Genomic DNA, 27,650 nt, shown 5'->3' with positions numbered 1-27,650 from the left:
GTTTGATTTTTTTTTTATTTTTTATGAAAATAACCAAACCGAACTAATTAACCTAAATTACTAAAATTATAAACCGAACCGAACCGATTGAGTTTTAAAACTAAATCGATTGAACCGAATTGAATCTATTCAGTTTGATTTTTCAGTTTAAACCGAAAACTGCTCTCCCCTACTCGTAAGAAATTTATTTATTAAAAAGTATGATATAAATATATTTAATATATAAATTAACTTCTCATAAAGTAGTTTACTTTTAAATTATAAAAGATAATAACACTTATAAATAATTTAAAATATAATTAAAGAATAAATTAATAAATTTATTATATTTCTTTGAAGAAGTTTAACTTATCGAATTTTACGTAAATAAGTTATTTCTTTTATAAAAAAAAAAAAAGTAAAGTGCTCTAATTTAAGAAGTTGGTTTCATAATGGAAACCAAATAAAATTATTTTTACATTTTTCAGAAAATTATTCAATTAAAAACTTAACTAGCTAATTAAAAAAAATCATCATTTATTTTTTCTTTTAAAATGTTTTGACTTAATAATTATATATTTTTATAAAAAAAAGGTTTTTAATGATAATGAAATAATTTTGGTTAGTAGATTATGAAAAGATAATAGCTAGAAACACTGAATTAAGTTGAAAAACCTCTTGGAAGTGCACTTTTAAATGATAAAAGGTGAAGTTTGGATAAAAGTTGGAGGTTTAAGACAACATTTCCAATTAAGAAAAAGAAAAAGAAATAGAAAATCAATTGAGTTTGACTGATTTGAGTTGAAAAGATGCAAGAAAGGACTCTAAAGAAAAAGCCATCAAAGAGTTGAAAAATTATTGCAGTAACAATACCAATTTAGGCTATGTAGCAAAATTAAATAATTATGGAAATTTAGAAACTTTATTAATATTTCATGGATTTCCTAATAAACTCAAAATTTTTGTGAATTTCTTTTAAAAAAATAAAAAAGTAAAAAAATAAAATAAATGTAATAAAGTGCAAATTACCCATTTGTACCAAATTATATTTTATAATTATATTAACATCACAGAAAAGAAAAAGTAAAATAAAAAGAAAGGAAAGGAAAGAAAACTCTCTCCAGTCTCTTTCCTCTTTATCACCAGTTTTCTCAGTCACCAAACAGTGAGTAGTAATGCCAGGATCTAATTAGCCAAAACAAAGTGACAAATTAAAATAATTATGGAAATTTTTTTTTGTGGTCATATTATCCAATTTCTTTTTTAATTTTCATTTTCTCGTCATCTCTTACTTCTTTATTTTCCATCTTATTTTATTCTCTTCTTTCTCTCTTTTCCTATTTCACATTTCTCACTGAGCCATACACTGGCTCACCTCCATTTTTATACCTTTATTACTATTATAATATAATTCTCTCTCTCTCTCTCGCTCTCTCTCTCTTCTTCGACTTGCATAGTTAAGACGCTTTCTCTCTCTCTCTCTCTCTCTCTCTCTCTCTCTCTCTGTACTTGACAACTGCTAATCAGATCATCAGTTTTTTACAGGATTTTCCCTCACTTTCTCGCTACCTAAACAATACATTTTGCTTCTCCAAGATCCTCGGAAGTTGAATTGGGTCTTGATTATTGGGTCGGTGTTCAGTTCAGGAACTGTTTGTTAGCTCTGGTGCTGTCTCAATTTGCTGCAATTGAACTAGTGTGATTGGAGGAATTGGAGCTGGAAGCCAGAGGTATTGATGGTCGAGTTGGGGTTTCAGGGAGTTTTATGGGTGGTTCAGAGCGTGGATTTGTTAGGGGTTGAGAGTTTATTGAATTGGTGTTTGTGAATGGAAGGGTTTTGCTTTCTTGATAATGGTGAGTAGATTGTTTTGGTCGTGATGTCGCGGACTGATAGAATGGCCTCGGATCTTGGTAGGACTGGCCCTGTTGAAAGGGACATCGAGCAGGTATTTTTAGTTTGCTGTTGTTGGCACTATTTGTTTTACATTTCTTAAGTTATTGAATGATTTGTATGCTACTGTTAACTAGTTTAAGTACTTGGGAAAATCGTGATTTGGATTGTAGTAGGGAAATTTGAATATTCTAAACTCTACTCCTGGTTGGATGAGTTCAAATGCAAATTTGATCAGTTGTTGTGGGTATGGCTAGAGGTCTTTAGGCTGAAGTTGATGGTAGAATGTCTCAAGAGTGAAATAAGCTGCAAATGACCCTCAATTATGTTGGATTTTTTTTTTTTGGGAGGACTTGCTATCTGGGTAATGGTTTGATGAGCTTCCGCACCTTGTTATATGTGTTATTTTAAATGATATGGTTCTAAATAGCTTGGGTAGAGCCTTTTTTTCAAATATGTAAAACTCGAAACTTGACAACATAATTCAGTATCCATTGGTTTAAAGTAAAAGACTGGCTGTAATAGGATATCCAAGTGGAAGCGATTGATAAATGTTGGTCATTTGATTAAAGTTTTTGGATGGAAGACCAATCATACTCTAGATTCATATTCAATAATTGAATAAGCAGTGGGAATTTGATAGAGGATTAAAAGCTAGCAAATTGATGGTGAAGTGGGAATAGGTGCCAAAATCAGGAAGGGATGAAGTCATTGTAGAGGAGAAGATTAGGCATGGGGGATAGAAGTTTAGAGGAAAATAATAATTATAACTCTTGTATGTTAGCGACATTTTGCTTCATAAAAGCAATGAGAAGGTAGAAAAAGAACATGGATAATGCTGTTCTGATGATGGCAGTAAAAGATTGTCAACATTATAGGACAGAAAGAAATTTTCTGATCTTGAATCTCATCCTATGAATTTCATCTAGTTTCTACTTTCAGAAATATTCAAATGATCAGGTCAAATGTGAAATGGATCAATTTCTTTATTGTAGCATGTGAACCTTTGTTCCTTGGTATTGTGTGAATGATCTTTTCAACTGGATTATTTTCTAATATGCGTCACTCTTTTTTTGGGCAATTAAGGAAAAGAGAGAACTCCCACAAACATTTTGTTTGTTGACTCATTTTATTGTGCTATTAATTAGTTTTGAAAAAGGTGTAACATTGACCGTGGAAAGGTGACTGATTTATGTAATAGAAGTTTAAATGTGAACTGGAAATATGCGTACCTTACATTAGTCTGTATGAATGATCTAGTAAAAGAGACTGTTATTTACCAAACAATATTTGTGATTTCTTTACACATCTATTCCAGGGAAGATTGTATAGCATTGATGTTATTTCAGTTTGAAATATTCATATACTTCTGTGGGCTAATCTCACTTCTTTCCTATGTTGAAGCCTAATCCCTCATGTCAAATTTATGAAATCTTAAATGATAAATGATAAATCACTGGAGTGCCTTCTTCTCTTCCCACAATACATGCTAATTATTTATGAATATTAGTGTCTACTGGACTATTTTAATGTTTATTGACAGTGCCATTGTACGATTTAGATACCTAAACTAAACTTTCTATTATGAAATAAGAAATGACAGCATGGAGAAATTATTCGCATGTTGATCCTTCTCTCTAAATCCCAGCAATGCTGACCTGTTTTGTTGAACCTGATTTAAGCACTCACAAGAGTAGTTATGAGATTAACTAGGTAATCTGCATGGACATATGTCCACTGTTCTCTTTATAATCACTCAAATCCTGAATGTAGTAGTCTACTGGTGGTTTCTTAGTCACCAACAAGGTGACAGAACAGATGGGATCTCTTCCAGTGAGTTTCTGCATTAAGACTTTTGTTGTTTGTGGGTCTTACTGTTTTTTATTAATTTCCTGTAATATTACAAGGATAGAAATATTTTTTAGATGTCTTGCATTCATGTTATGCCTTAAAAAAGGAAGGAAATTTGACATCCCTATTATTTCTTTTGTCATTTGGATATGGTTTTACCACTTCATTGTTATTTATCACTCTGCTAGGTTATATTGTAGTTTTTAAGCTATAAATTATTTCATTCACCACCAGCAAATGTGCCGAATATGCTTAAGTTAGGTTCTTCGATGATCTTTACAACAGGCCATCACCGCTCTAAAGAAGGGGGCTTACTTGCTCAAGTATGGGAGGAGGGGAAAGCCCAAGTTTTGCCCTTTCCGTCTTTCCAATGTAAGTATTGTCCAAATTGTGCATTCTTTTTTTGCTAATTGCTTTAGTCTGATAATTAGCTCAACAAGAAGTAAACTCTGTTTCAACTGTTTTTAATTGTTGTTATTAAGATAAATGATATAAAAACATTGTTGATTTTTTATATGTGGTGGAATATTTAGAATGAATTTATTTTCGGTAAGCCGATTGGCAGTGGTCCTTGGTTACATATCTTTCTTTTACAAGATTATTTTATGCTAGTTTTTTGGCGCACCAGGCATGTGCTAGTGAGTATTAATTTGTGTAATGTAAAATGCTGTATATTTGTAGACTTTGATTACTTTACTGTTCAATTGGATCTTTTTTCATTGCTTTCAGGATGAGTCAGTTTTGATATGGTTCTCTGGCAAAGAGGAGAAACATCTTAGACTAAGCCATGTATCTAGAATCATATCTGGGCAACGCACAGTAAGTTTCTTACTATGATTGTGACACATATACAAGCTTGTGATAAATTTTATCCCCTCTCTCCTTCTCTCTCCCCTTTTGAATCTATCTTATGGTACCGATACACATTATTAGCATAGTTTAGGAAGCTCATATGTATGATCATATGGATGAGAAATTTTTAAATTGCAATTAGAATCATTGTCTGAATCTGAGTTGCGATAGAGGTGGCTGAAATGGACATATGATAAGAATTCACATCTTAGATCTGCGTCCATAATAATTGCGTCAGTATTGATTCCAATTCAAGATATTTTCTTTTTACTCAAAATAACTCAACTCAACTCAATTAAGTCTTTTTTCCAAAATTTATTGGAGTCGGCTATATGGATTCTCTTCCTCCACTCTAAATGATTTTGGGTTACATTCTCGGAAATGTGTAATACTTAAAGGTCACGTTGTACTATGATCCTCCAAGTCAGTTTAGGTCTACCATTTCTTTTCTTTCTTTCCTCTAACCCAATGTGCTCTACCTGTCTAACTGGAGTCTCTATATGTCTACGCTTCACACGATCAAATCACCTCAGTCTCCCTTCTCTCAACTTATCCTCAATTGGCACAACTCCTACCTTTTCTCTAATACTTTCATTACGGACTTTATCTAGTCTAGTATGGCCACTCATCCACCTTAGCATTCTCATCTCCGCAACTTTCATCTTAGACACATACAACTCTTTCATTGTCCAATACTCACTATCGTATAACATGACCGGTCGTATGGCTGTATGGTAAAATTTTTCTTTCAACTTATTGGGAATCTTGCGATCACATAAAACTCTCATGGCACGTCTCTACTTCAATCATCCGGCTTTAATCCTATGACTAACATCCTCCTCACATCCCCATCTACTTAAAGGATTGAGCCGAGATATTTAAAGTGATTACTTTGGGGCAATACCACTCTACCTAAACTAACTCCTTCCCTATCACCAGTTTGGTCTTCACTGAACTTGTAATGCATGTATTCTGTTTTCGTTCTACTTAACTTAAAACCCTTTGATTCTAGAGTACTTCTCCAAAGCTCTAGCTTTCTATTGACTCCTTCTCGCATCTCATTTATTAGAACTATATCATCCGCAAACGTCATGCACTAAGGGATACTCTCTTGTGTATATTTCTTTAATTCATCTAGAACTAATGTAAAAAGGTAAGGGCTCATAGCTGAACCTTGGTGTAATCCAACTGAGATTGGAAAATCTCGTGTCCCCTCCTACTGTGCGCACAATAATAGTTGCCCCTTCATACATATCTTTCAACACTTGTATGTACCTAATAGATACCCTCTTTTCTTCTAACACTCTCCATAAGACATCTTTTGGAACACTTTTGTAAGCCTTCTCCAAATCGATAAAAACCATATGTAGATCTTTTTCACATCTCTATATTTCTCCATCAAGCTTCTAATGAGAAAGATCGCTTCTATAGTTGAACGACAGGGCATGAAGCCGAATTGATTGGGAGAGATAGAAGTGTCATGACGTAGTCGATGTTCCACAACTCTCTCCCACAACTTCATAGTATGGTTCATGAGTTTAATTCTCCTATAGTTTGAGTAACTCTTTATGTCTCCTTTATTTTTAAAAATAGGTACTAAAATACTCCTCCTTCATTTATAAGGCATTTTCTTTGAGTTTATAATCTTATTAAACAATTTAGTTAGTCATGCCGCTCCCATATCTCCCAAACATTTCTACACTTCAATTGGTATTCTATTGGGTCCACAGGCTTTATTCACTTTCATTCTCTTAAGTGCTTCCTTTACTTCTGAAGATCTAATCCTTCTAGTGTAATTCGACATTCTTTTCTATTATTTTGTAGTCTATATTCACGCTATTACCACTTTGACTATTATTAAAGAGATCATCAAAATAATTTTTTTATCTTTCTTTAATGTCTTTATCTTTCATCAACACTTTTCCTTCTTTATCCTTAATGCACCTAACTTGATTGAGATCTAGACATTTCTTTTCTCTCCTCCTTGCTAATCTATAAATATCTTTCTCTTCTTCTTTAGTTCTAAGTTTCTCATATAATCTTCAAAGGCCTACGCTATTGCTTGACTAATCGCCTTTTTTGCCTCTTTCGTTGCTATCTTATACTGTTCATACACCTCATTACTATCACATATAGGTAATTTTTTGTACCAATCCCTCTTTCTCTTCACTGTCTTTTGTACTTCCTCATTTCACCACCATCTTTCCATGTCCTCTAGACTTTCCAAGTACTTTTCTAGCTAGTTCTCTAATCTTTGATGCCATCTGTATTCGCATACCATTGGCCTCCACATCCAGCTTTTATACTTCGGACTCGAGAAGCTCATTTTTGAACTTCACTTGCTTTTCTCCTTTGAACTTCCACCACTTTGTTCAAGCTATAATATTTCTTCTAGCCTTACTTGAATTATTCCTAAACTTAACATCCAAGACCACTAATCGATGTTGACTTGTTAAAGTCTCTTCTGGAATAACCTTGCAATCTTTGCATAGAGCTCTATTTGTCTTCTTGATTAAGATGAAGTCAATTTGGCTTCTATGTTGTTTACTTTTGAAAGTCACTAAATACAACTCCCTTTTTATGAAGTAGGTATGCTAGTATTAGGTCGTGCGTTATGGCAAAATCCAGGATGCTTTTTCCCTCCTCATTTCGGCTACCAAAATCAAAACCTCCATAAACATTCTCATAATCTTGCCTATCACTTCCTACACGTCCAATCAAATCTCCACCAATGATGACATTCTCTTCATTTGGTATGTTTTGCATTATATCATCCATGTCTTCCCAAAATTTTTGTTTACTTTCACTTTCTAGTCCTATTTGTAGGGCATAAGCACTTACTACATTTATTGTTTCTTCTTCTAGTACTAGCTTTACTAGTGTAATTCTATCTCTTACTCTTTTCACAGCTATTACGGCATCTTTCAATGTCCTGTCTATGATCATGCCTACTCCTTTCTTCTTCCTCTCATTTTCGGTAACTCACAATTTGTATCCTGAATTACCCACTTCTTTGTTTTTCTCTCCTACCCATTTAGTCTCCTGAATGCAAACAATATTCATCCTTCTCCCTTTCAAGGTATCCACAAGCTTCATTAATTTTCCTGTAAGTGATCAAACATTCCAAGTACCAACCCTGATTCTCCTCCTATCCTGTTCTTTCTTAATTGATCTCTTTCTATGATATCTTCTATTGTTCTCTACGCTTATCTTGTGTTTTGTTCTACTATCTGTTATACTATCTGTTCTATGGACTAATTTCTTTACTCACATCTGTCCATGATGTGGGAACCCTTGCTCATTTAACACTACACCCAGGCGTTGGCATGGCGCGTTGCTTTTGGGGAACGCCCTACACCCTTGCATATTTCTCACTACACCTGGGCTCCGATGTAGCGTGTCGTAAGTAGAGGACGCCCCAACATTTATATCGTAAGAATCCATATCATGAGGTGTGACGAAATTTTACGCTGGTTGTCACTTACCGCAACCCTCCTTCTTTATCCGGGCTTGGGACTGGTTAAGCACAAACTACTTAGGAGGAGTTTTTCACTCGAAATAGAAAGCAAAAATTTATTGCTTTTATGAACTAGCATTCTTTATTCACTAATTTTAGCCATCATGTGCTGCTGGTCCAGTGGAAGTGGGTTCTTGAGAGGGTGATTGGTACAGATCCTAGCCTGAAGTGTATATGTTTAAGTAATTTCTTCTGCATGTAAGATTTGCACATTTGATTGGCAAGATTTTGGCTATTGCGATAGGAAAAATTTCACTATGTTTTTTGCCACACTAGTGTCTACTGTGTACACATAGTCATCCTCCTTGTTAACTTTCTTTTAGTCCATTACTACTGTTGGGAAATTTTGAGCTGGGATTACCTGTCCCAATATCATGAAAATTTGCTTCTCAAATTTTAGTGGAGTGCTAATTGTATATGTTGATTTTCTGTGACTGTATGAGCTCATATAATAGAATTGTTCGAAGCTTCATATTTACATGATGAATTTTGTAATGCTAGTATTTTTCTTCTGATGGTACTGATCAAACATGGCCTTATTTTTCCAGCCGATCTTTCAAAGGTATCCCCGACCTGAGAAGGAGTACCAGTCTTTTTCTCTTATATATAATGACAGGTCACTGGATTTGGTAAGGACACCCTTTTTGTAGACATTCCCTTCCAATTCGAAGTATATTTTTACTTTTTGTATGTATTCATGCATTTGATTGTTTTCCTACTGTGCCTTTTGTCTCTGCACTAGTGTGTTGTGTATGAATGATTGTCATAACTTGTATCTTTCAAAGTTCATTGTAATCTGATGGTCTGATCTTTCATTACCAGATCTGCAAAGATAAAGATGAAGCTGAGGTATGGTTTAGTGGTTTAAAATCATTAATTTCTCGTAGTCATCATCGAAAATGGAGAACAGAATCAAGGAGTGATGGAATTCCATCTGAAGCAAACAGTCCTAGGACATATACTCGTAGAAGTTCTCCTTTGAATTCTCCATTTGGTAGTAATGACAGTTTGCAGAAGGTATGATTCTCTTCCGTATCTGTGATCTCCTTCCACCAATTGGTTGATGAATGTGAATTAAGGGCTTTTCTTTGCTTTAAATTTAGGATGATCACCTTCGTCTTCATAGTCCATATGAAAGCCCCCCTAAAAATGGTCTGGATAAGGCATTTTCGGATGTGATATTATATGCTGTTCCTCCCAAGGGATTTTTTCCCTCAGATTCTGCTAGTGGTTCAGTACATTCTTTGTCATCTGGTGGCTCGGATAGTGTACATGGTCATATGAAAGCAATGGCAATGGATGCCTTCAGAGTTAGCCTATCTAGTGCTGTTAGCTCATCAAGCCAAGGTTCTGGTCATGATGATGGTGATGCCCTTGGAGATGTATTCATTTGGGGAGAAGGGACAGGAGATGGTGTCCTAGGAGGTGGAACTCATAAGGTTGGAAGCGGTTTTGCTGCAAAAATGGATTCTTTATTGCCTAAAGCCTTAGAATCTACTGTAGTACTTGATGTCCAGTATATTGCCTGTGGTGGAAGACATGCAGCCTTAGTTACCAAGCAAGGGGAGATTTTTTCTTGGGGAGAGGAGTCAGGAGGCAGGCTTGGGCATGGTGTAGACTCTGATGTTTTGCATCCGAAGCTTGTCGAAGCCCTCAGTAATATAAACATTGAGCTTGTGGCATGTGGAGAGTACCATACCTGTGCTGTAACACTTTCTGGTGATTTGTATACCTGGGGTGATGGAACTTACAATTTTGGTCTTCTTGGACATGGAAATGAAGTCAGCCATTGGGTTCCAAAGCGAGTGAATGGGCCCTTGGAAGGCGTACATGTCTCATATATCTCATGTGGACCCTGGCATACAGCAGTTGTAACCTCTGCTGGGCAATTGTTTACTTTTGGTGATGGCACATTTGGAGTTTTGGGTCATGGAGATCGGGAAAGCGTTTCAATACCAAGGGAAGTGGAATCCCTTAAAGGACTCCGCACTGTGCGAGCAGCCTGTGGTGTTTGGCATACTGCTGCAGTTGTAGAAGTCATGGTTGGAAATTCAAGTTCCAGCAATTGTTCTTCAGGGAAGCTGTTCACGTGGGGAGATGGAGATAAAGGTCGGCTTGGGCATGGTGACAAGGAAGCAAAACTGGTTCCTACATGTGTTGCTGCTCTTGTTGAACCTAACTTTTGCCAAGTTGCATGTGGACATAGTCAGACAGTTGCACTTACAACATCAGGCCATGTCTACACAATGGGCAGCCCTGTTTATGGTCAGCTTGGTAATCCCCATGCTGACGGAAAGCTCCCCACCCGTGTTGAAGGAAAGCTTTCGAAGAGTTTTGTTGAGGAGATTGCTTGTGGTGCTTATCATGTTGCAGTTTTAACTTCAAAAACTGAAGTTTACACCTGGGGAAAGGGAGCAAATGGACGATTAGGCCATGGGGATAATGATGATAGAAATTTTCCATCACTGGTAGAAGCCTTGAAAGACAAACAAGTAAAAAGTATTGCTTGTGGCACTAATTTTACTGCAGCTATCTGCCTTCATAAGTGGGTTTCTGGTGTTGATCAGTCCATGTGTTCTGGGTGCCACCTTCCATTTAATTTCAAAAGAAAACGACATAATTGTTATAATTGTGGTCTAGTTTTTTGTCATTCATGCAGCAGCAAAAAGTCACTTAAGGCTTCCATGGCACCAAATCCCAATAAACCTTATCGTGTCTGTGATAATTGCTTTAATAAACTGAGGAAAGCCATTGAAGCTGATGCTTCATCCCAGTCTTCTGCAAGTAGGAGAGGCAGTGTAAATCTTGGGTCTAATGACTTTATTGATAAAGATGAGAAGTTGGACTCTAGATCTCGAGGACAACTTGCTAGATTTTCATCAATGGAGTCCTGGAAGCAAGCAGAAAGCCGATCTAAGAGAAACAAGAAACTGGAATTCAATAGTAGCCGTGTTTCACCCGTTCCTAATGGAGGCTCCCATTGGGGAGCACTTAACATTTCTAAATCTTTTAATCCAATGTTTGGTTCATCCAAAAAATTTTTCTCAGCTTCTGTTCCTGGATCACGTATTGTTTCTCGAGCAACATCTCCTATATCAAGAAGACCTAGCCCACCTCGCTCAACAACACCAACCCCAACCCTAGGTGGACTAACCTCGCCAAAAATTGTTGTAGATGATGCTAAAAGAACAAATGAGAGTCTCAGCCAAGAGGTTATTAAATTGAGAGCTCAGGTACCTTTTTCCCCTTCCTTTCAGTCAACTGTCTATATAATCTTGTCCATTATTGGTATTGTCTTATTTGCTTTTCCTATGCCAACACATGTAAAATGGTATAAAGGATGGGGGGCAAAGGTGAAGGAAGCTGCCACACAGTTTGACATAAGCCATTTGTTAATAGTCATGATGTCAATAAATTATGAGTTCTATTGTGAAACATAAGTTCTGTACATTTTAGTTTTATAATTTTCTTAATAATTTATGCATACATACATCCTCATTGGTCAGTCACTGGCCATAATTTGCAGAATCTAGTTCTTTTTCTATTAGGTTCTTTACTTGACTATGGCCAGTTTGTGTGACTGCATTCTATAGTTATATTTTTAGTTTCCCATCTTAGCATAAAGAAAATAGCTGGGCAGATCGTAATTATGTCAGCTGATGGACCCCCAAAAAAAAGGAGCAAGCTTGCTTATTTCTTACAAGCAAGAAAATGGTTGGCTTACATGGGACAGATTCGGATGTCTGCCTGCTAGCATGGTGGGCAGAACTTGAATGATAGATGGTCTTGGTTTAAGTGGGGATTTGAGCTTAAAGAAGGGGTAGAATATGAAGAATGGGTGGCTGGAAATCTGTTGAGCGAAGAAGTGTGGTTAATTTGTTGATGAAGGCAAGGAAAGTATGGAAATTCAGGGTTTGCAATGATGTGGCTACAGGGAACAATTTTAGGCTTGCAATATAACTGGAAGAGGTAAGAGAAGGGGGAGGGACCAGCAGCTTCTGTATAGGGGTGTGAATTAGCACAGAATCAAAATTCAGGGCAGAGCCACCCCAACCCACTCTGTTTCTAGGATTTCTAATTGCATTTGTTTGGAGTGCAAGGATTTGTGCAATGGGCCTATGTGCTGAAGTCTTGACAATCGTGCTCAGAGTCAGACCAGGCTTTAGTCTGTGGTTGAAAATACTAGGTTATGTTAATATTTTTCAAGTAAGAATTAAATCAAAAGAATTCTTAAATTTGCATTTCCTCGACTTTAGTTATTGATGCGATGGTTTCCTTTAGGAATGGAGTAAATCCTAGACAAGGCAAACTTCTTTTTCCCTTGGCATCAATGTTTGTTTAGATGAGCAATCAACAGTTTATATGTGGATTTGGAGCATTTTGTTTAATATTTGTGAATTCAGGAGTTGGTTAAAAAGTTGGGGCCATGTTTTTCTTATCCAGAGTACTTACTATTTTATGCAAAGTATTTACACTTTTTAGACAAAGTAGTCTTAATAGGTTTGGGACTGGGTGTTGTATATGGATCAGTTGGGAGCCCCATCATGTCTATGCATAAGAAAAGCAGAATGCGTAACATTACTTCTAGATCAATTGTTTCAAATATCAATTTTAAACATTACTTGAAGTTCATAGTTCTGTTATGCTTTAAACAAGCTTAAGTAATTAACAGTTTTATTGTAGTTTCTGCATCAAATTTCTGAGGCTGCTAATATCATTCCACGTCCTTTAGGTGTAGTGGTGGTACTAAGTGTGCACTTGATTGGTTGTCTTTTAAAGTCATACGTGTTACAATGTATTTCAAAGAAGCATCATTCATCCTTCACAAATTGTGCTTGTTGAGTAACTTTATTTCAAATATTTAGTTGAATTTCTTTGTCTTATAGAACTAATATTTAAGCCTTGAATATGTCATAAAGATTAATGTTGGCAATCCAGATGGTGCTACCGCGGTTTTTCTGATCCATTGACATGCATATATAACAAGCTTGGTTGTCTGCTTCTGCATTATGACTCATCAATCTCTCTCAGGTAGAAAATCTTACTCGTAAAGCCCAGCTTCAGGAAGTTGAGCTGGAAAGGACAACTAAACAGCTGAAGGAAGCAATAGCAATTGCAGGAGAAGAGACCGCTAAATGCAAAGCAGCTAAGGAAGTTATCAAATCACTGACTGCCCAAGTAAGATGGATTTTATTTGCATTATGCTGATGGATTGATCATGTTTAGTTGCTGACACTTCACATTCTGAGGGATCTTCATACTGATGATGGTTTTTGTTTTTATATCCTTATCCTTAATAGTTAAAAGACATGGCTGAAAGGCTACCAGTAGGAGCAGCGCGAAACGTGAAATCACCCTCCTTTACTTCACTTGCCTCGACTCCTTCCAATGATGTTCCTAATGTTTCTCTTGATCGTCTGAATGGTCAAATGGCATCTGAAGGACCAGACACAAATGGATTATACAGCCAGGTGCTGTCTAATGGCTCTAGTGCCACCAGCATCCGTAATTCAGGTTACAACAAACAAGGCCATTTGGAAGCAACAGCTAGAAATGGAAGCAGAACGAAAGATGGTGAATCACATCATGAAACTGAATGGGTTGAGCAAGATGAGCCGGGAGTATACATAACACTTACCTCCCTGCCAGGAGGTGTCAAGGATCTTAAGCGAGTACGCTTCAGGTGCGTTTTTTAAGGGAGTCCAACTCTAATAATCTGAATCAACTGCTTAGTTTCCTGTGGTAAATCATTATATTTATTAGTATTAACATAAATGTGCATGTCTATTCCAATGCATTTACACACTCATCTTCTGTCTTATTTGTTTGTTAAGTTCCCTTGATGTAAAGATTTTGGTATTTTAATTGAAGTCTAAATATGAACCTGATCATGATTTTTGTATTGGTGCAATTTTGTTCTTTCTTTTAAAGAAAATTATTGAACTATAAATGCAGTCGAAAGCGGTTCAGTGAGAAGCAAGCAGAACAGTGGTGGGCAGAGAATAGAGCAAGAGTATATGAACAGTACAACGTCCGCATGATTGACAAGTCAAGTGTTGGTGTTGGAAGTGATGATTTGGCTCACTAGCATACGGAATTTTTTTTTTTTTTTTTAAATCCATGTAGATGAAAAGTTCTTTTTCATTTTTCAGCTCCTCATGCTGGGAGGCAATATTCACCTACTGGGTTTGGCTTACCAATTGAAATTGGCTTCCACGTTTCAATGATTAGAAGCAAATACAGCTATAAGAGGAGAACGAAACAGAGGGGTTTGATTGTATTTTCATATATATAGTTTTTTTTTTTTTTTTCTCTTTGATTTTTCATGGTTTTCATTTTTTTCCCTATATGTACGCTGTGTGGGGGTTGAGGGTGAAAAATGTAAATTCCTAGTAGGTTGCTGGCTCTTGTTGAAAAAGCAGCTGCCATGTAAATTCATAAAGTGAATGCATTACAGATTTTTCCACTTTTGGTTTATAATTCAGCGCAGGCTTGTTGAAATCAGCCGCCATGTACATCTCCAGATTTGCCTTCTTTCAGTTGAAGCTTACCGGACAATGATGTAGTTACGATTCAGGTACTTTCAACCTTGTCTTCCTCTTTCTTTCTTTAATTTCTTGCTTCTAAATTCATGAAGAAAGGGCCTGAGTTTGAGTTCATTATTTATGCTTGGAATTTCTCAAGGTTATATAAAAATGTTTGGCTCTAACGTAATCTTTAAAATTGTATTTCTTCTAAATGTGAAAATTTCACTTATTCTTGTCATTCCTTTGCTTTTAAAAACCTTAATCACTTGTATATAAATTCTTTTTCTTTTCGTTGTTGCTTTTTAATTTTTTTAGAAGCTGTTGCTTTTTTATTTAAAAAAAAAAAAGGATCTGGACTTAAAAAATCACTTTTTGTATTTATTGAATTTTAACTGTTCATTCATATTGAATCTTTGAGATCTTATAACTTAAATGTTAATTATTTAATTTTTTTTTAAAGTATAAATTAATTTAAAAGTGATTCTCAATTGTTAATTTTGAATTAAAATAATTAAATATTGATTATCATATTTTTATTATTTAGATCATAATTATTGATTGAATATCTATTTAATTAGAAAATTTTTTTTTTTTAAAATTCGAAATTTCATTTGGACTCTTGGTGGTTAATATATTTATGAACTTGAATGAGGTCTCATGTTAGGGTTTCCTCATGCCTTTGTAAACCAATTTTTTTTTTTAAACAATATTTTAATCCGTTAATTTTCAAATGAAACAACTTCTAATTTTAAAAACCTATATAATAAGGCGATGGATTAAAATGCACATTTAAAAAGACAAATTAAAAAAGTTGCTTCACTCAAAAGGTAATATATTGGTGGCTTATACTTTTTTTTTTTTTTTGATAAATCAGTTTATATTGATAAAATATTTAGTTTAACGATAGCGGTGATGGTAAAAAATGATTTGAATTAATTATTTTTGAGTTAGTAATAGAATGTTTAAAAAGTTATTTGGTGAATTGAGCCTCAATTGTTAATGATATGAGAGAATAATTTTTTTTATAATATTTTCAATTGCAAATATTTATTATTATAAATATCATATGAATATTCTTTAATTAAAAAAAAAAAAGGATTTCTTTACTCTTAAAAAAGAATTCAGAAACATTTGGCAATTATACATATTGCCTAAATAAAATTCAGATGAACAAAATTAATTTTTGCCTAATTAATGTGATCGATCAGCTATTGATTGGAAAGTTCAAATTTGAACCCAAAGCCATGGAATTGGAGAGAAGAAGGCCATCAATATATATGTATATTACCCTACAATTCACACCCATTTTTAAGAAGAAAAAAAAAGTACAGGTTATTAAAAGGACAATATTATAACTGAAACTACTAACAACCATATGGAAACTCCCATACATTAAAAAAAAAAAAAAATTTCTATGCATTCTTTCTAACCCAAGCTCAAGCTCTTCTCATTCATGGTTCTCTTAGTCTGAATGTCTTGAGAAGCCATTTATATTTCCTAGTTGCGAAAATGTGTCCAATTATTAGCCCACTTCCATATCCCATCAAAACACATTTCCAATCAAATTCAAATGGATAACTCAAGTCTTCATTTCCCTCAGACTTTGAAGGTAATGGTGGCAGTGCCTCAGAACTTGTACACTTCCTTGGCATTGGATTTCCACAGAGTCCCAAGTTAGCTTCATATGAATTGCTTTGAAAAGTGTCAAATTGCTTCCCATGTGGTATAGGACCTGTAAGGTGGTTATGAGACACATTGAAAACAGCAAGGAAATTAAGTTGAGTTAGTTGTTGAGGAATTTCTCCTGACAGATTGTTTTGGGAAAGATCCAAAGATTCAAGCATTGTTAGATTCCCCAAAGATGATGGAATGCCACCTCTAAGATTGTTATAGGAAAAGTTGAGTGCACGAAGAGCATTTAAGTTCCCAACGACGTCTGGAATTTCGCCTTCTAATTTGTTGCACGAAAGATCAATGGCCACCAAGGATTGTTGGATCGCGGAATATATCAAATTTGTACCTTTGTTTTTCAATGAAATTTTGTATACACCAGTGTAATTCACTGAGTTCCCTTTTGAAAGTTCAATAGTAATTTCTCTAACCATATATTGATTTGCATCTACCGTCTTCATTGCATTCCAGCTGAGAAAATATTGTTGTGGCAGCTGCCCTGAAAAATTATTCTGAGAGAGATCAATGATGTGCAACTTTGGGAAGTCAAAGTCAAAATTAGATTTATGATTTCCCAACACACCATAGAGTTGATTAGAACCCAGAATGAGAATCTTTAGCTCTTGGAGTGATCCTAACCATGATGGGAAAACGTCATTGATTTCATTGTTTGATAAAACCAAATACTCAAGCTTGGCACAATTGGCCAATGATCTTGGTATTTGTCCCTGTAACTTATTGAACTTTAGATTAAGCAGCCTTAAGTTGCATTCCGTTGTGCCAATGTGAGGAATCTGGCCATGAAAATTGTTGCCTCCAAGATCCAGAAGTTGAACTGAAGTACTAAAATTGCCAAAACACTGAGGAAGCGCGCCATTCAAGTTGTTGCCAGATAAATCAAGAACTTGAAGAGAATTCAGACGACAGATGATTGACGAAATCTCCCCCATCAAAGGGTTATTTTGAATTGCGTAAATTTTGATAGATGGTGGTGGTATGGGAAGTGATCCTGACAACTGGTTATCACTTAGATCTAAATATGTGATTCGAGTCCATTGAAGCACAACTGGATCTTGTTCAAAACCTGTGATGCAGTTGTCAGAAAAATCAACATAATCTAATTTGTCCTTACTTGTGTTCCATACCCATTGGGGTATTTGGCCATGGATCTGGTTTCCAGACAAGTCCAGCTCCCGCAGCTCACCTTGATCACGTAAGAAAAGTCGAAATTGTGTTAAAGTTCAAAATGAATTAAAAATAAAATTTAAAATAAATTAAAAAGTTTTGATAGACTTAATTTAGAAAGAAAAAAAAAAAATGATTTTGAAAGTATGAAGAAGGATTCAAATTCCAAAGTAGGACTTGTTTTCTTTATTCATTAGTATCCATTTAAGAGGGCATATTATAGGTGACAATGGTAAATTGTGGCAGTGGAAACGTGTGCTGAGAGGGAGCAACACGTTAAAAGTTACAGTGACAAATGTCCATGTGTTGAGTATTTTCTTCGCAAGTAATTTGTGTAATTTGTGATGGTTAATTAGTTAGTGTATAATTATTTTTTTAAATAGTAAATTTATTAATAGGGTAGACTTATACTGTATTATATTAAATTTTTATATATTTTTTTATATTTTTTATGGTGTTTTCACAACAATCAATTGAAACTTATGATTTAATGATTTTGTGTCAAGGTAGAGATTGATATCAATTATTATGCATCGCGAAAGCATATAAATTATAAAAAAAAAAATTAAACACATAAAATACTAATATTTACGTTATTTACCATATCCACATATATTTATATGACATATTATCTTTCACCATCAATAATAATAAATTATCTAGTACTCAAATCTATACTATTTATCAACCTAATTACATTCAAAAGAACTCTCACAAAAATCATTTGGTACTTAAATCTATACTATTTATCAACTCAGTCCTCACAAAAATCTATATACTCTCCTTCCATGCTACTGCAATGGACAATAGTGCCTCTTCAATAGATAAAGCCAAATTCTCATTCTTTACAATGGGAGACAGCTCCACTTATAAGCTAAAAACTAAATAATTTTTTCATTATACTTCTATTTATAGTGTTAATTCTCAATTCTAATTTAATAAAAAATATCATTCAATTTAAAAATAATACTAAAATAAAAATTCTACTTTAGAAAATATTTTTCTCATTCAAATTAGAAAAAAAAGTCTCTTAAAACTAACTAAGATTTTGGATGATAAATTCACAGTTGTTCAAAACCTGTGATAAAGTTGTTGGAAAATTAATTTCTCCTTACTTGTGTTCCGTAACCAGTGGGGTATTTGGTCATGGATATAGTTGCTCGACAAGTCCAGTACTGACAGCTCATCTTGATCACGCAAGAAAAGTGGAAACTGGAATAAGTTACAGTTTCCAAGTCCCAACATTGAAAACTTCTGAACGGTGGCATTAGGCTTCACATTATCAAGCAATGACATGTTGTTTCCTGACAAACTCAAATTGATCAAGTTTTTAGGCTTAACAATTGTGGCCAACTCCACCGCGCCACTCAAATTATTATTCGCAAGAAAAAGAGTTTGTAGGAGAGGTAGTTGAAAAATCTCAGTTGGAAATTCACCATATAATCCACAAGAACCTAGACGGATGACTTTGAGAGAAGATAAATTTGCCATGATGTTAGGTATTGTGGATGATATATCTATATAACTAAGACCCAAAACTTCAAGGCTGGTTAAGTTTTGAATTAGGCTTTCAAAAACTGGCTTCTTGAGTATCAACTGGTCATTTTCTCTCAGCCAAAGGACAGACAACTTTGAAAGTTGTGAGATGTTTGATGGGATTTGGCCAGCAAAGTAAGAGTGAGAGAGATTGAGATAAGTTAGCTCAGAAAGATAGCCTAAGGTTGATGGAAGCTGTGAGTAATTAAAATAATTATCGGCGAGGTTAAGACTACGGAGGTGAATAAGACGGAAGAGACTATTGCTAGAGTTGATGGAACCATAGAGACAGCTACTACTAAGGTCAAGGCTAATCACATGACCAGAGACCTTATCACAATGGACTCCATCCCACGAGCAGCAATCACCTTGGAGCTTCCATGATTCAGACTTTGGACCAGCAAGAGGATCTATGGAAGCGTTAATATCAATAACGAAGCTCTGGATGAATTGCAGCAAGGCGGAGTTCTCATCACCATGGCACAGTGGATTATGTTTAGGGGAAAGAGCAGAAATGTTATGGACATGGGAAAATGTTGGTAAGAAAATCAAGTTTAGGGAGCAGAAGAGAAGCAAGAATGAATACGATGATGAAGAAGAAGTCTTACTGCTGGATTAAATTTACTAATAAATTAAGCACTGTTGGATTGGATAAACAAGTATGGACTGTTTATTAGCTTTTATAGGCAGCAAAGTATCCCTGCCAATCTGCACTAACAGTAACCAATTAGTTCTTTAATACTATTAATACACATTATTAATATATATTTATTTCATATACCTATAACTTTGTATAGTATAGACATATAATTATTTTTTTTAATTTTTTTACATTATATTTATGTTTTTTAGATTATTAGTATTTTTTTAGAACAATATTAATAGTATTGAATAAAGATGAATATACTATATTTATTTCACATATTAAGCGGATATAAAAAATTTTATATTTTAAATCATATAATTTAACTAACATGAAATTATTTAATATCTTTAATATATATTTTCCTTCTATGACTATATTTTTTTATTATTTTTACTAATAATATTTTCTTTTGTTTTTATAATATTATAAAATTTTCATTAAAAAAATTGTGAGATAAAATGTTTAGTCCACATAAAAAAGTAATAAAAAGTAAATAATAATAAATTTAAAATATTATTTTATTTTTATATATTAAAATTAAGAAATAAATATATATTAAAATTATACGTGTAATGGTACAAGAATTCCCTATAATTAAATTCATTGTTTTAATAATAAAAATCATTGTTATTAAAATCATAACTATCAATTGGACTGATAAATCAAATTTCAAAATAGTATGAGTTTGTAGTATTATCTGATTAAAAAGTAATTTGGTGTGACCGAATTTTTAAAGTTTAAATTATTTTTTGAATGAATTAATTATAGAAATTACTATTAAATAAGATATTTTTAATTAACTAAACCACAAATTATTTTAAAAATTATTATCAAAACAAAAAAAATTTTATTTAAAAGAAAATTTAAATAAAAATAATTTAATAATAATAATTTAGCATTATATAAAAAGTTAAAATTATAGTAATTATTATCTTTATGTTAAGTAATTAATTTTTTTATATAATTTTTTTATTATCCTTTTAAGTACCTTTATTATTATTATTTCATTCTCAATTTTTATAATTAAATGATTATTTTCTTTAATAAATTAATTGTCAAATCTAAAAGCCTCTACAATTAAATTTATTATATTATTTTTTTAGCTTATCAAAAATAATAATAATATTGTTTTCTTTAATAATCGTATGTTTCATGATATGCATATATTTTTATCGGCCAATTGACTTAAAAAAATAAAAATATTTTTGCATATTTTCAATTTTAGTTAAATTTTTTAATTTTATCAATTTAATTATCAAATTTTAACATTATTTTCAAATTTAGCAACAGGCCAATTAGTAACTAAGGTAATCCAAATTAGCTTATTTAGCACGCTGACTAGATTAAAATTTTATTTTTAAATTTAATGAGACCCAAAATTTTTAGCAAAATAATTTTTTTAATTTAAAATAAAAAGTTGAGTTAAAATAACCAATCTAGGCCAAGTTTAAAATATTTTTAAACTGCGGCATCCATTTCAAACTCACCTGGCCTATTGTTAAATTTGAAAATAATATTGAAATTTATAGATTAAATTAATAAAATTAAAAGGTTTGATTAAAATTAAAAATATACAAAAAAGGATCTGATTTTGTAAGTTAATGGATATATATTTTTTTATTAATATATTAATCGGATGTTATACATTAATTTCATAAGATTAATGAATAGATTTTTACTAATGTCATTTGAATCATAGTTTGAACTAATTTTAAAGGGATTGACAGTTCAAGTTAAAATGAGATAATTAAATAAAATAGAAATTAAGATTTTAATTAAAAATTTTAATTGTTAATATTTCGTTTAAAAATGATTAATGTACAATTAATAAAAAATATATATATGTATAATAAATTAAAATTATATTATAAAAATATAAAATTTTAAATATATTATACGCGGCACAAACATTCAGCCAGTTTTGCTTGTAGATAGAGAAAATAAGCAGCAGCAATGGATGAATGGTCCTTCTCAGAATTAAGTTCTGATTATCACCCAGTCATGATTTTTCTTTTTAACGACCAAGTCATGATTGATAAGTTGAGATACTTATGCTTCAATTTTTTAAATTATAGGCCCACTACTGCTAATTTTCTTCAAGCCGAATGAAGATGAGGTAATTACTGGGATAGGCTAGGGGTGTAATCAGCCGAATCAAGTCAGTCATGTTTGATTTTATAAGTTAACAAAATTTAAGTTAAAATTTTTTTTGAATAATTTTGAATAAAAATTTCAATTTAAATTTTATAAGTTACAAATTTCATATTATAATATTAATTTTTAAATTTATGTTCATTATTTAATTTTTTTTTTAATTTAAGTGAATTGAATTAATGCAAGTCAGATCATAAAGAATATATTTGATTGTAGATAGAGAAATTAAGAATAAGAAACACCAATACCAAGGATTGAGAAGTCCCGATCATAATTAACACAGGAAGTAAGTATTGATTATAATCGAGCCGTGATTAACAAGTTGATGACTTTTGCTTCAGTTATTTAAATTATAGGCCCACTATTACGAACTTTCTCCACGCCACTTGGAGATCATAACATATATTATAAAAAACTAATGACTTTAAAAATATCAACCAACTATTTACCTTTTCATTATTTACTATAATTATAAAATTATATATTAATTTTAAAAAATTAAAAATTAGCATCATAAATTAGATAAATAAAACTACCTTCTCATTGTTCACTATAATTATAGAAGGTTAAACTATTAAAGAAAACTAAATCTTTATGCGAATTGTTAATTTTAATAATTTTTTTTTTATCAATTTTGCTCCAATTTCAAACTTTAATCTCAGTGTTTACTTGTAATAGAGGGAGTGAGTCATTTAAATTGGGGGTGTTCAGTTTCAGGATTCACCTAGTAACTGAAATCGATTCAGAATTTTAAAATTTTATTACGGTTTCGATTCGATTCTTCATTATTTCAATTCTAGTTCGATATAATTCTTGGTTCTTCAGTTTCAGTTCGATTCGGTACGATTTCAGTTCAGTTCTCGATTCTTAAAATAATTTTATGTAATTATTTTCTTAAAAAGTCATACTTAAATTAGCATTTAAGTTTTGAATTGAGTTATTAATACATAATATATCATATAATATATATTTTAGCTATACCTAAATTATATAATCTTTAAATATAAGGTACATATATAATTTAAGATTAAATATATTATATAATATAATAGTATATCATATAATATACATTTTAACTATTTATTAATCATATAATATTTAATTATAATATACAAATATAATTAAGAATTAATATATATATATATATATATATATATATATATATTAATATAAGATGATAGTATATTTATAATTAAGAATGATAAGATAATTTAATGATTTTATAATTGAAATTATTAAGAAAATAAAAAAAAAATAAAATATAATATTAGATTGTTTTTAGTTCATAATTTTACATATATATAAATATATAAGTATATATAATTATAATGAAAATATATAATACATTTATAAAAAATATAGAAAAACATATATACAAATTCATATATTGGTTCAGTTCTAATTTGGTACGGTTTCAGTTCAGTTTTTAGTAAAAAATCAAAATCAAACTAAAATATTAAAATAAATTGATTCGGTATGACTCTTGTTAGTTCGATACGGTTATTCGATTCGGTTCGGTTACTCTAAGAACCGTGCACAGCCCTAACTTAAGCCCTAACTTAAATGGAGTTTCCAGGCAGTATTTTCGTCTGAGTTCCTAAAATACCCTCCGTTGCGATTCTCCTGGAAATGGTCTTCTCATGAGTTTGGGTTTTATTTGATTGTTGAGTTTTGAAAACTGTAATGCTCTAATATGGGCTCGTAATTATATTGCGTTTTTGTGTTAAATTATTTGGAATTTTATTTTTTAAAGGTTTTCTAAAATTATTAGAAAATGTATCTTTTCTTTTTTTTTTTTTCTTTTAGCAACATTTAATTAAAGTATAATTTATAATAGCATTCATTAGCATATAAATTTAATCAAATTTATATAAAGTGGTTTTTTAAGTGAGATACATTGACTTTATGTTGTGCTTTAAATTTTCAAAATTATAATTAATAAATAATATTAATTTTTAATTTAAAAAAGTTTAATTAAAATAAAGAAAAAAAACTCAAAAATTTCTAAAAAATAGAAAAATATGTTTACAACTCAGCTCAAACTTTATAATTCTAAAAATGATATATAATTACTAAATTAAAACTCATGAATTTAACTTTATTAATATTTTGAAAATTTTATTTTTGAGGTTTATTTATCAGGATTTTATTTTTTTAATAAAAAATTAATTTTCAAATGAGTTTTTATTTATAATCTTAATAATTTTATAATTTTAAAGTTGTTATTGATAAAAAAATATTAATTTTTATTAATAAAAATCTTAATTAATATTTTTAAATCAGTGAATTCATAGACTTAATTCTTACGCTCATATATTTTTTTTTTTTTATATTACTAATTGTGTTTCTCTTTACTAATTTTTTTTTTCTTTCTAATTAATGCATGAAAGGAATACATACTATGAAAACTGCATTATATCACATCGTTTATTAAAATCGGCTCCCAAATCTCAATTCAATGTCAAACTCACTTTTGTTTAATGCAGTTTCTTACTATATATTCCTTTCAGGAGGTTTTCTTAGTATTTATTTAATTGCATTTCGATTTATTATATTAATTAATCCATGAAAGGAATATATATTAAGAAAACTGCACTAAGTAAATGTGAGCCAATAAATACTTCATAGTATATATTCCTTCCATGCTTTAATGAATTTAGTAAATCAAAGCACACTTAGGGCCTGTTTGGATTAACTGTTGAATACAATCGATAATTGGCGATAACAAGTATCATTGGTGATACCGATAGCGATAGCTGATGATAGCTGTTTTATATTAAGTGTTTGGTAAAATTATATTTAGCTGTTACTGTTAATATGTGAAATGACTAATAAGGGTATATATCATATAATTTATTTTATTATTTAAATAAATATAAAATTATAAATTTATTACATTATATTATTTATTTTATTATTAAATTAAATATATAATTATTAAATTAATATATTATATTATTTAAATAAATATATAATTATTAATCTTTTATATTATATCATTTATTTTATTATTGAAATAAGAAAATAATTATTTTTTTAAGATAATAAAATAATTTTAAAAATATAGATAAAATAATAAAATAATTATTATTGTTAATAGAAAAATTTATAATTAATTTTAAGTTTTTGGATATAAATAAATATTTTATATTTTATATTATTAATAAAAAATATTTTAACAAAGTTGAAATACATTAATTAAAATATTAAAATTATAAATAAAAAAATAAAAATATTAATAATATTAATTTTTAAGTTAAATAAAAAAAGGATAATATGGTCAAAATAAAAAATAAAATCTGATCAGCTATCAGCTGATCAGAAACAGCTCTAAAAATAGAGCTGATAAAAACTGCAGCTGATGGGTATCATATCAGTTGCCCATCAGCTATCAGCTCTATTTTTTTAAATTTACCAAACACCACAATTTATCTGTTTGGATGTCTATCAGCTATCAGCTGTACCCAACAGGTAAACCAAACACCCCCTTAGTAATATTTGAGTGCGAGAATTAGGGTTATATTTGGTAAGGTATAATATAATGTAATATAATTAATTATATAATATAATTAAAATTATATTATAATGTAAGTGTTTTTATATTTTTATATTTAATTATAAAATAAAAATATAAATACTGTAATGTAATGATAATTTAATTTTAATATTTAATTTATTTGTAGTGTTAATAATAAATAGTAGTAATTATGGTGATTAATGATTGAGTGATATTGATGGCTAAATAGTAATGGTAGTGATAATAACTATGGTTAGCTGGTAGTGGCAGTGCCAGTGACAAGGTGAGGTAATGGTGGTGGTAGAGGTGACAACAGTAAAATAATGATAGCAGTAGTCAGATAGTAGTGATAGTAGTAGCAATGATATTAGATGGTAGTGATGGTGGTGGTAGTGTTAATAATAAATAAAAATAAATAATTATGACTATATATATTTTTACATATAATGATTATTATATTACTTTAAACATAATTAATTATATTGTGTAATTGATATTTCATTATATCAAATTTTTTTTATATTAACAAATAACGTAATCAAATATATAATATAATTACGATTACATTACAATTTTAATTACGTCATACCAAATATGATCTAAGTTTATATGAGTTTACAAATTTAAAAAATTACTTTTTTCGTCCTATTGTAATGGATGATTTAGAAAACATTTTTTATTCCACTTTATTTGCTATTTTAAATAATCAAGAAAATATTAATTATTATTTTTTCAACTTTATCTTTATTTATTATTATTTTCAATGTATTTTTCTTTTTTTAACACCTTATTGGCTCTTGCATTCAAATAATACTATGAGGATGCTTTAATCAATTATTAATATTTTTTTATAAAAATATACTATTCAATTATTTTCTTAATCTTTATGCAAAAACTTTAAAATTCTATTAAAATGGGATGGAGGGAGTAAGATTTTTTTATTTATAAAAATAAATAATTTTTATTAATGCCTCTGGATTTTCACATTTCCTTGACAAAGTCACAAAGGATCCCCAAACAATCCTGAATCGTTCCCGTAAGAGTTGTTTTCAAATTTATTAAATTGCTTCCCTCGAGGGGTAGGACCTGTAAGATGGTTGCAGGACACAATGAAAACAGCAAGGAAAGTAAGTAGCATTAATTGCTGAGGAATCCTTCCTGAGAGATCGTTTGAGAAAGATCTAAAGATTCCAACCTTGTAAGATTCCCCATAGATGAGGGAATTTCGTGGATGGAACCATAGAGAAAACTACTGCTGAGATCAAGGCCAATCACATGACCACTGCGCTTATCACAATGGACACCATCCCAGAAGCAGCAGTCAACATGTCCTTCTCGGAGCTTCCAGGATTCAACCTTTGGATAAGCAATAGGATCATATGAAGCATTTGTACGAATGGTAACACTCTCCTTGAATGGCATCAATTTGTAGCTCTCATCAGCGTGGCATAATGAATGTTGCATAGAAGAAACGGCAGAAGGGGCAAAAGTGAGGAATATTGAGGTCAAGGAAAAGCAAGTTTAAGTAGCAGAAGAGAAACCAGGATGACGAGAATGAAACCATATTGTCTGATTAACTTCAGTTTATCACTCGTTGATATACATACAACGAGTGATATAAAAATTTGAGTTTGTCTTAGTTCATCGCTTTGATGTTTGTAAAGTAAATAGATTGTGATATAATAATTTGAGTTTTGGAAATAGCGGTCGACTAGTGGTATTCCCTACCGGTTTAGCCATGGCAGGTGGAAGACCAAAACTAGTAAATATTGATCAAGTGGAATAGTGGATCACTTGACTTCACAAAATATGAATAAATGCATGTACCATAGAAGTGAAGGAAAGGAAAGACTCAATGTGGATGACCCATACTTGTAGGACCAGTTCTCTATATTTTTTTATGAGTAGTGCCAATGAGATGTTGGCTGAATGATTAACAATAGGTCTTGGAATGACTACATTCCTTGTCCAAGCTATTCTAAGAGACTAGGGAGTGATTAATCCAGTGAATACATAATAGCAAGAAGAAGTATATTTATGGAAAATTTTTTGTACAAATATTTTGGAAAATTTTTGGAAAATACTTTGGGGGAAACTATAAAATTGCAGCAAGCACTCAAGTTCGAATTTAGTAAATTTATGGAAATGCAATGATACGTCCAAGAATATTTCTCCTTCACTTATAGCATTTTTAAGAAGTCTTGTCGAGTGATTTTCCAATTTTTGTAGATATTTCTGTGGAATCGTTAATTCGATATATTTGATCTCAAAGTGCCCAAAGAAGTGAAAATTATAATAGAAGTGGGCGGAAATAAGAGTCGTTC

At 31.4% G+C, this 27,650-nt stretch overlaps 2 protein-coding genes across 3 annotated transcripts; one reads left to right on the top strand and one right to left on the bottom strand.

Annotated features, from left to right (window-relative positions):
• Positions 1 to 1,289: 1,289 nt before the first annotated feature.
• LOC110634395 (PH, RCC1 and FYVE domains-containing protein 1) lies at positions 1,290 to 14,556 on the top strand. Of its 2 annotated transcripts, XM_021783370.2 has the most exons (10): positions 1,290 to 1,435; positions 1,525 to 1,925; positions 4,007 to 4,093; positions 4,451 to 4,540; positions 8,639 to 8,719; positions 8,913 to 9,107; positions 9,194 to 11,323; positions 13,122 to 13,268; positions 13,391 to 13,773; positions 14,046 to 14,556. In XM_021783370.2, the coding sequence occupies exons 2-10, from the start codon at positions 1,857 to 1,859 to the stop codon at positions 14,176 to 14,178; spliced, it is 3,315 nt and encodes a 1,104-aa protein (XP_021639062.2). In that variant the 5' UTR covers positions 1,290 to 1,435; positions 1,525 to 1,856; the 3' UTR covers positions 14,179 to 14,556. The 2 variants fall into 2 exon arrangements, with proteins under 2 accessions (XP_021639062.2, XP_021639061.2); XM_021783369.2 differs by having other exon boundaries at positions 1,298 to 1,925.
• A 1,512-nt stretch (positions 14,557 to 16,068) lies between these two features.
• On the bottom strand, positions 16,069 to 26,790 carry LOC110634388 (receptor like protein 27-like). The gene is made up of 3 exons (XM_058138417.1): positions 26,522 to 26,790; positions 18,589 to 19,619; positions 16,069 to 17,372 (listed from the first exon to the last, which is right to left on the bottom strand). The coding sequence occupies exons 1-3, from the start codon at positions 26,788 to 26,790 to the stop codon at positions 16,069 to 16,071; spliced, it is 2,604 nt and encodes an 867-aa protein (XP_057994400.1).
• Positions 26,791 to 27,650: the final 860 nt, after the last annotated feature.

Source organism: Hevea brasiliensis, chromosome 16 (assembly GCF_030052815.1).
Source record: "Hevea brasiliensis isolate MT/VB/25A 57/8 chromosome 16, ASM3005281v1, whole genome shotgun sequence".
Taxonomy (NCBI): Eukaryota; Viridiplantae; Streptophyta; class Magnoliopsida; order Malpighiales; family Euphorbiaceae; genus Hevea; species Hevea brasiliensis.
Note: the sequence above shows the minus strand (reverse complement) of the source record. Positions and strands in the feature narration are given on the sequence as shown.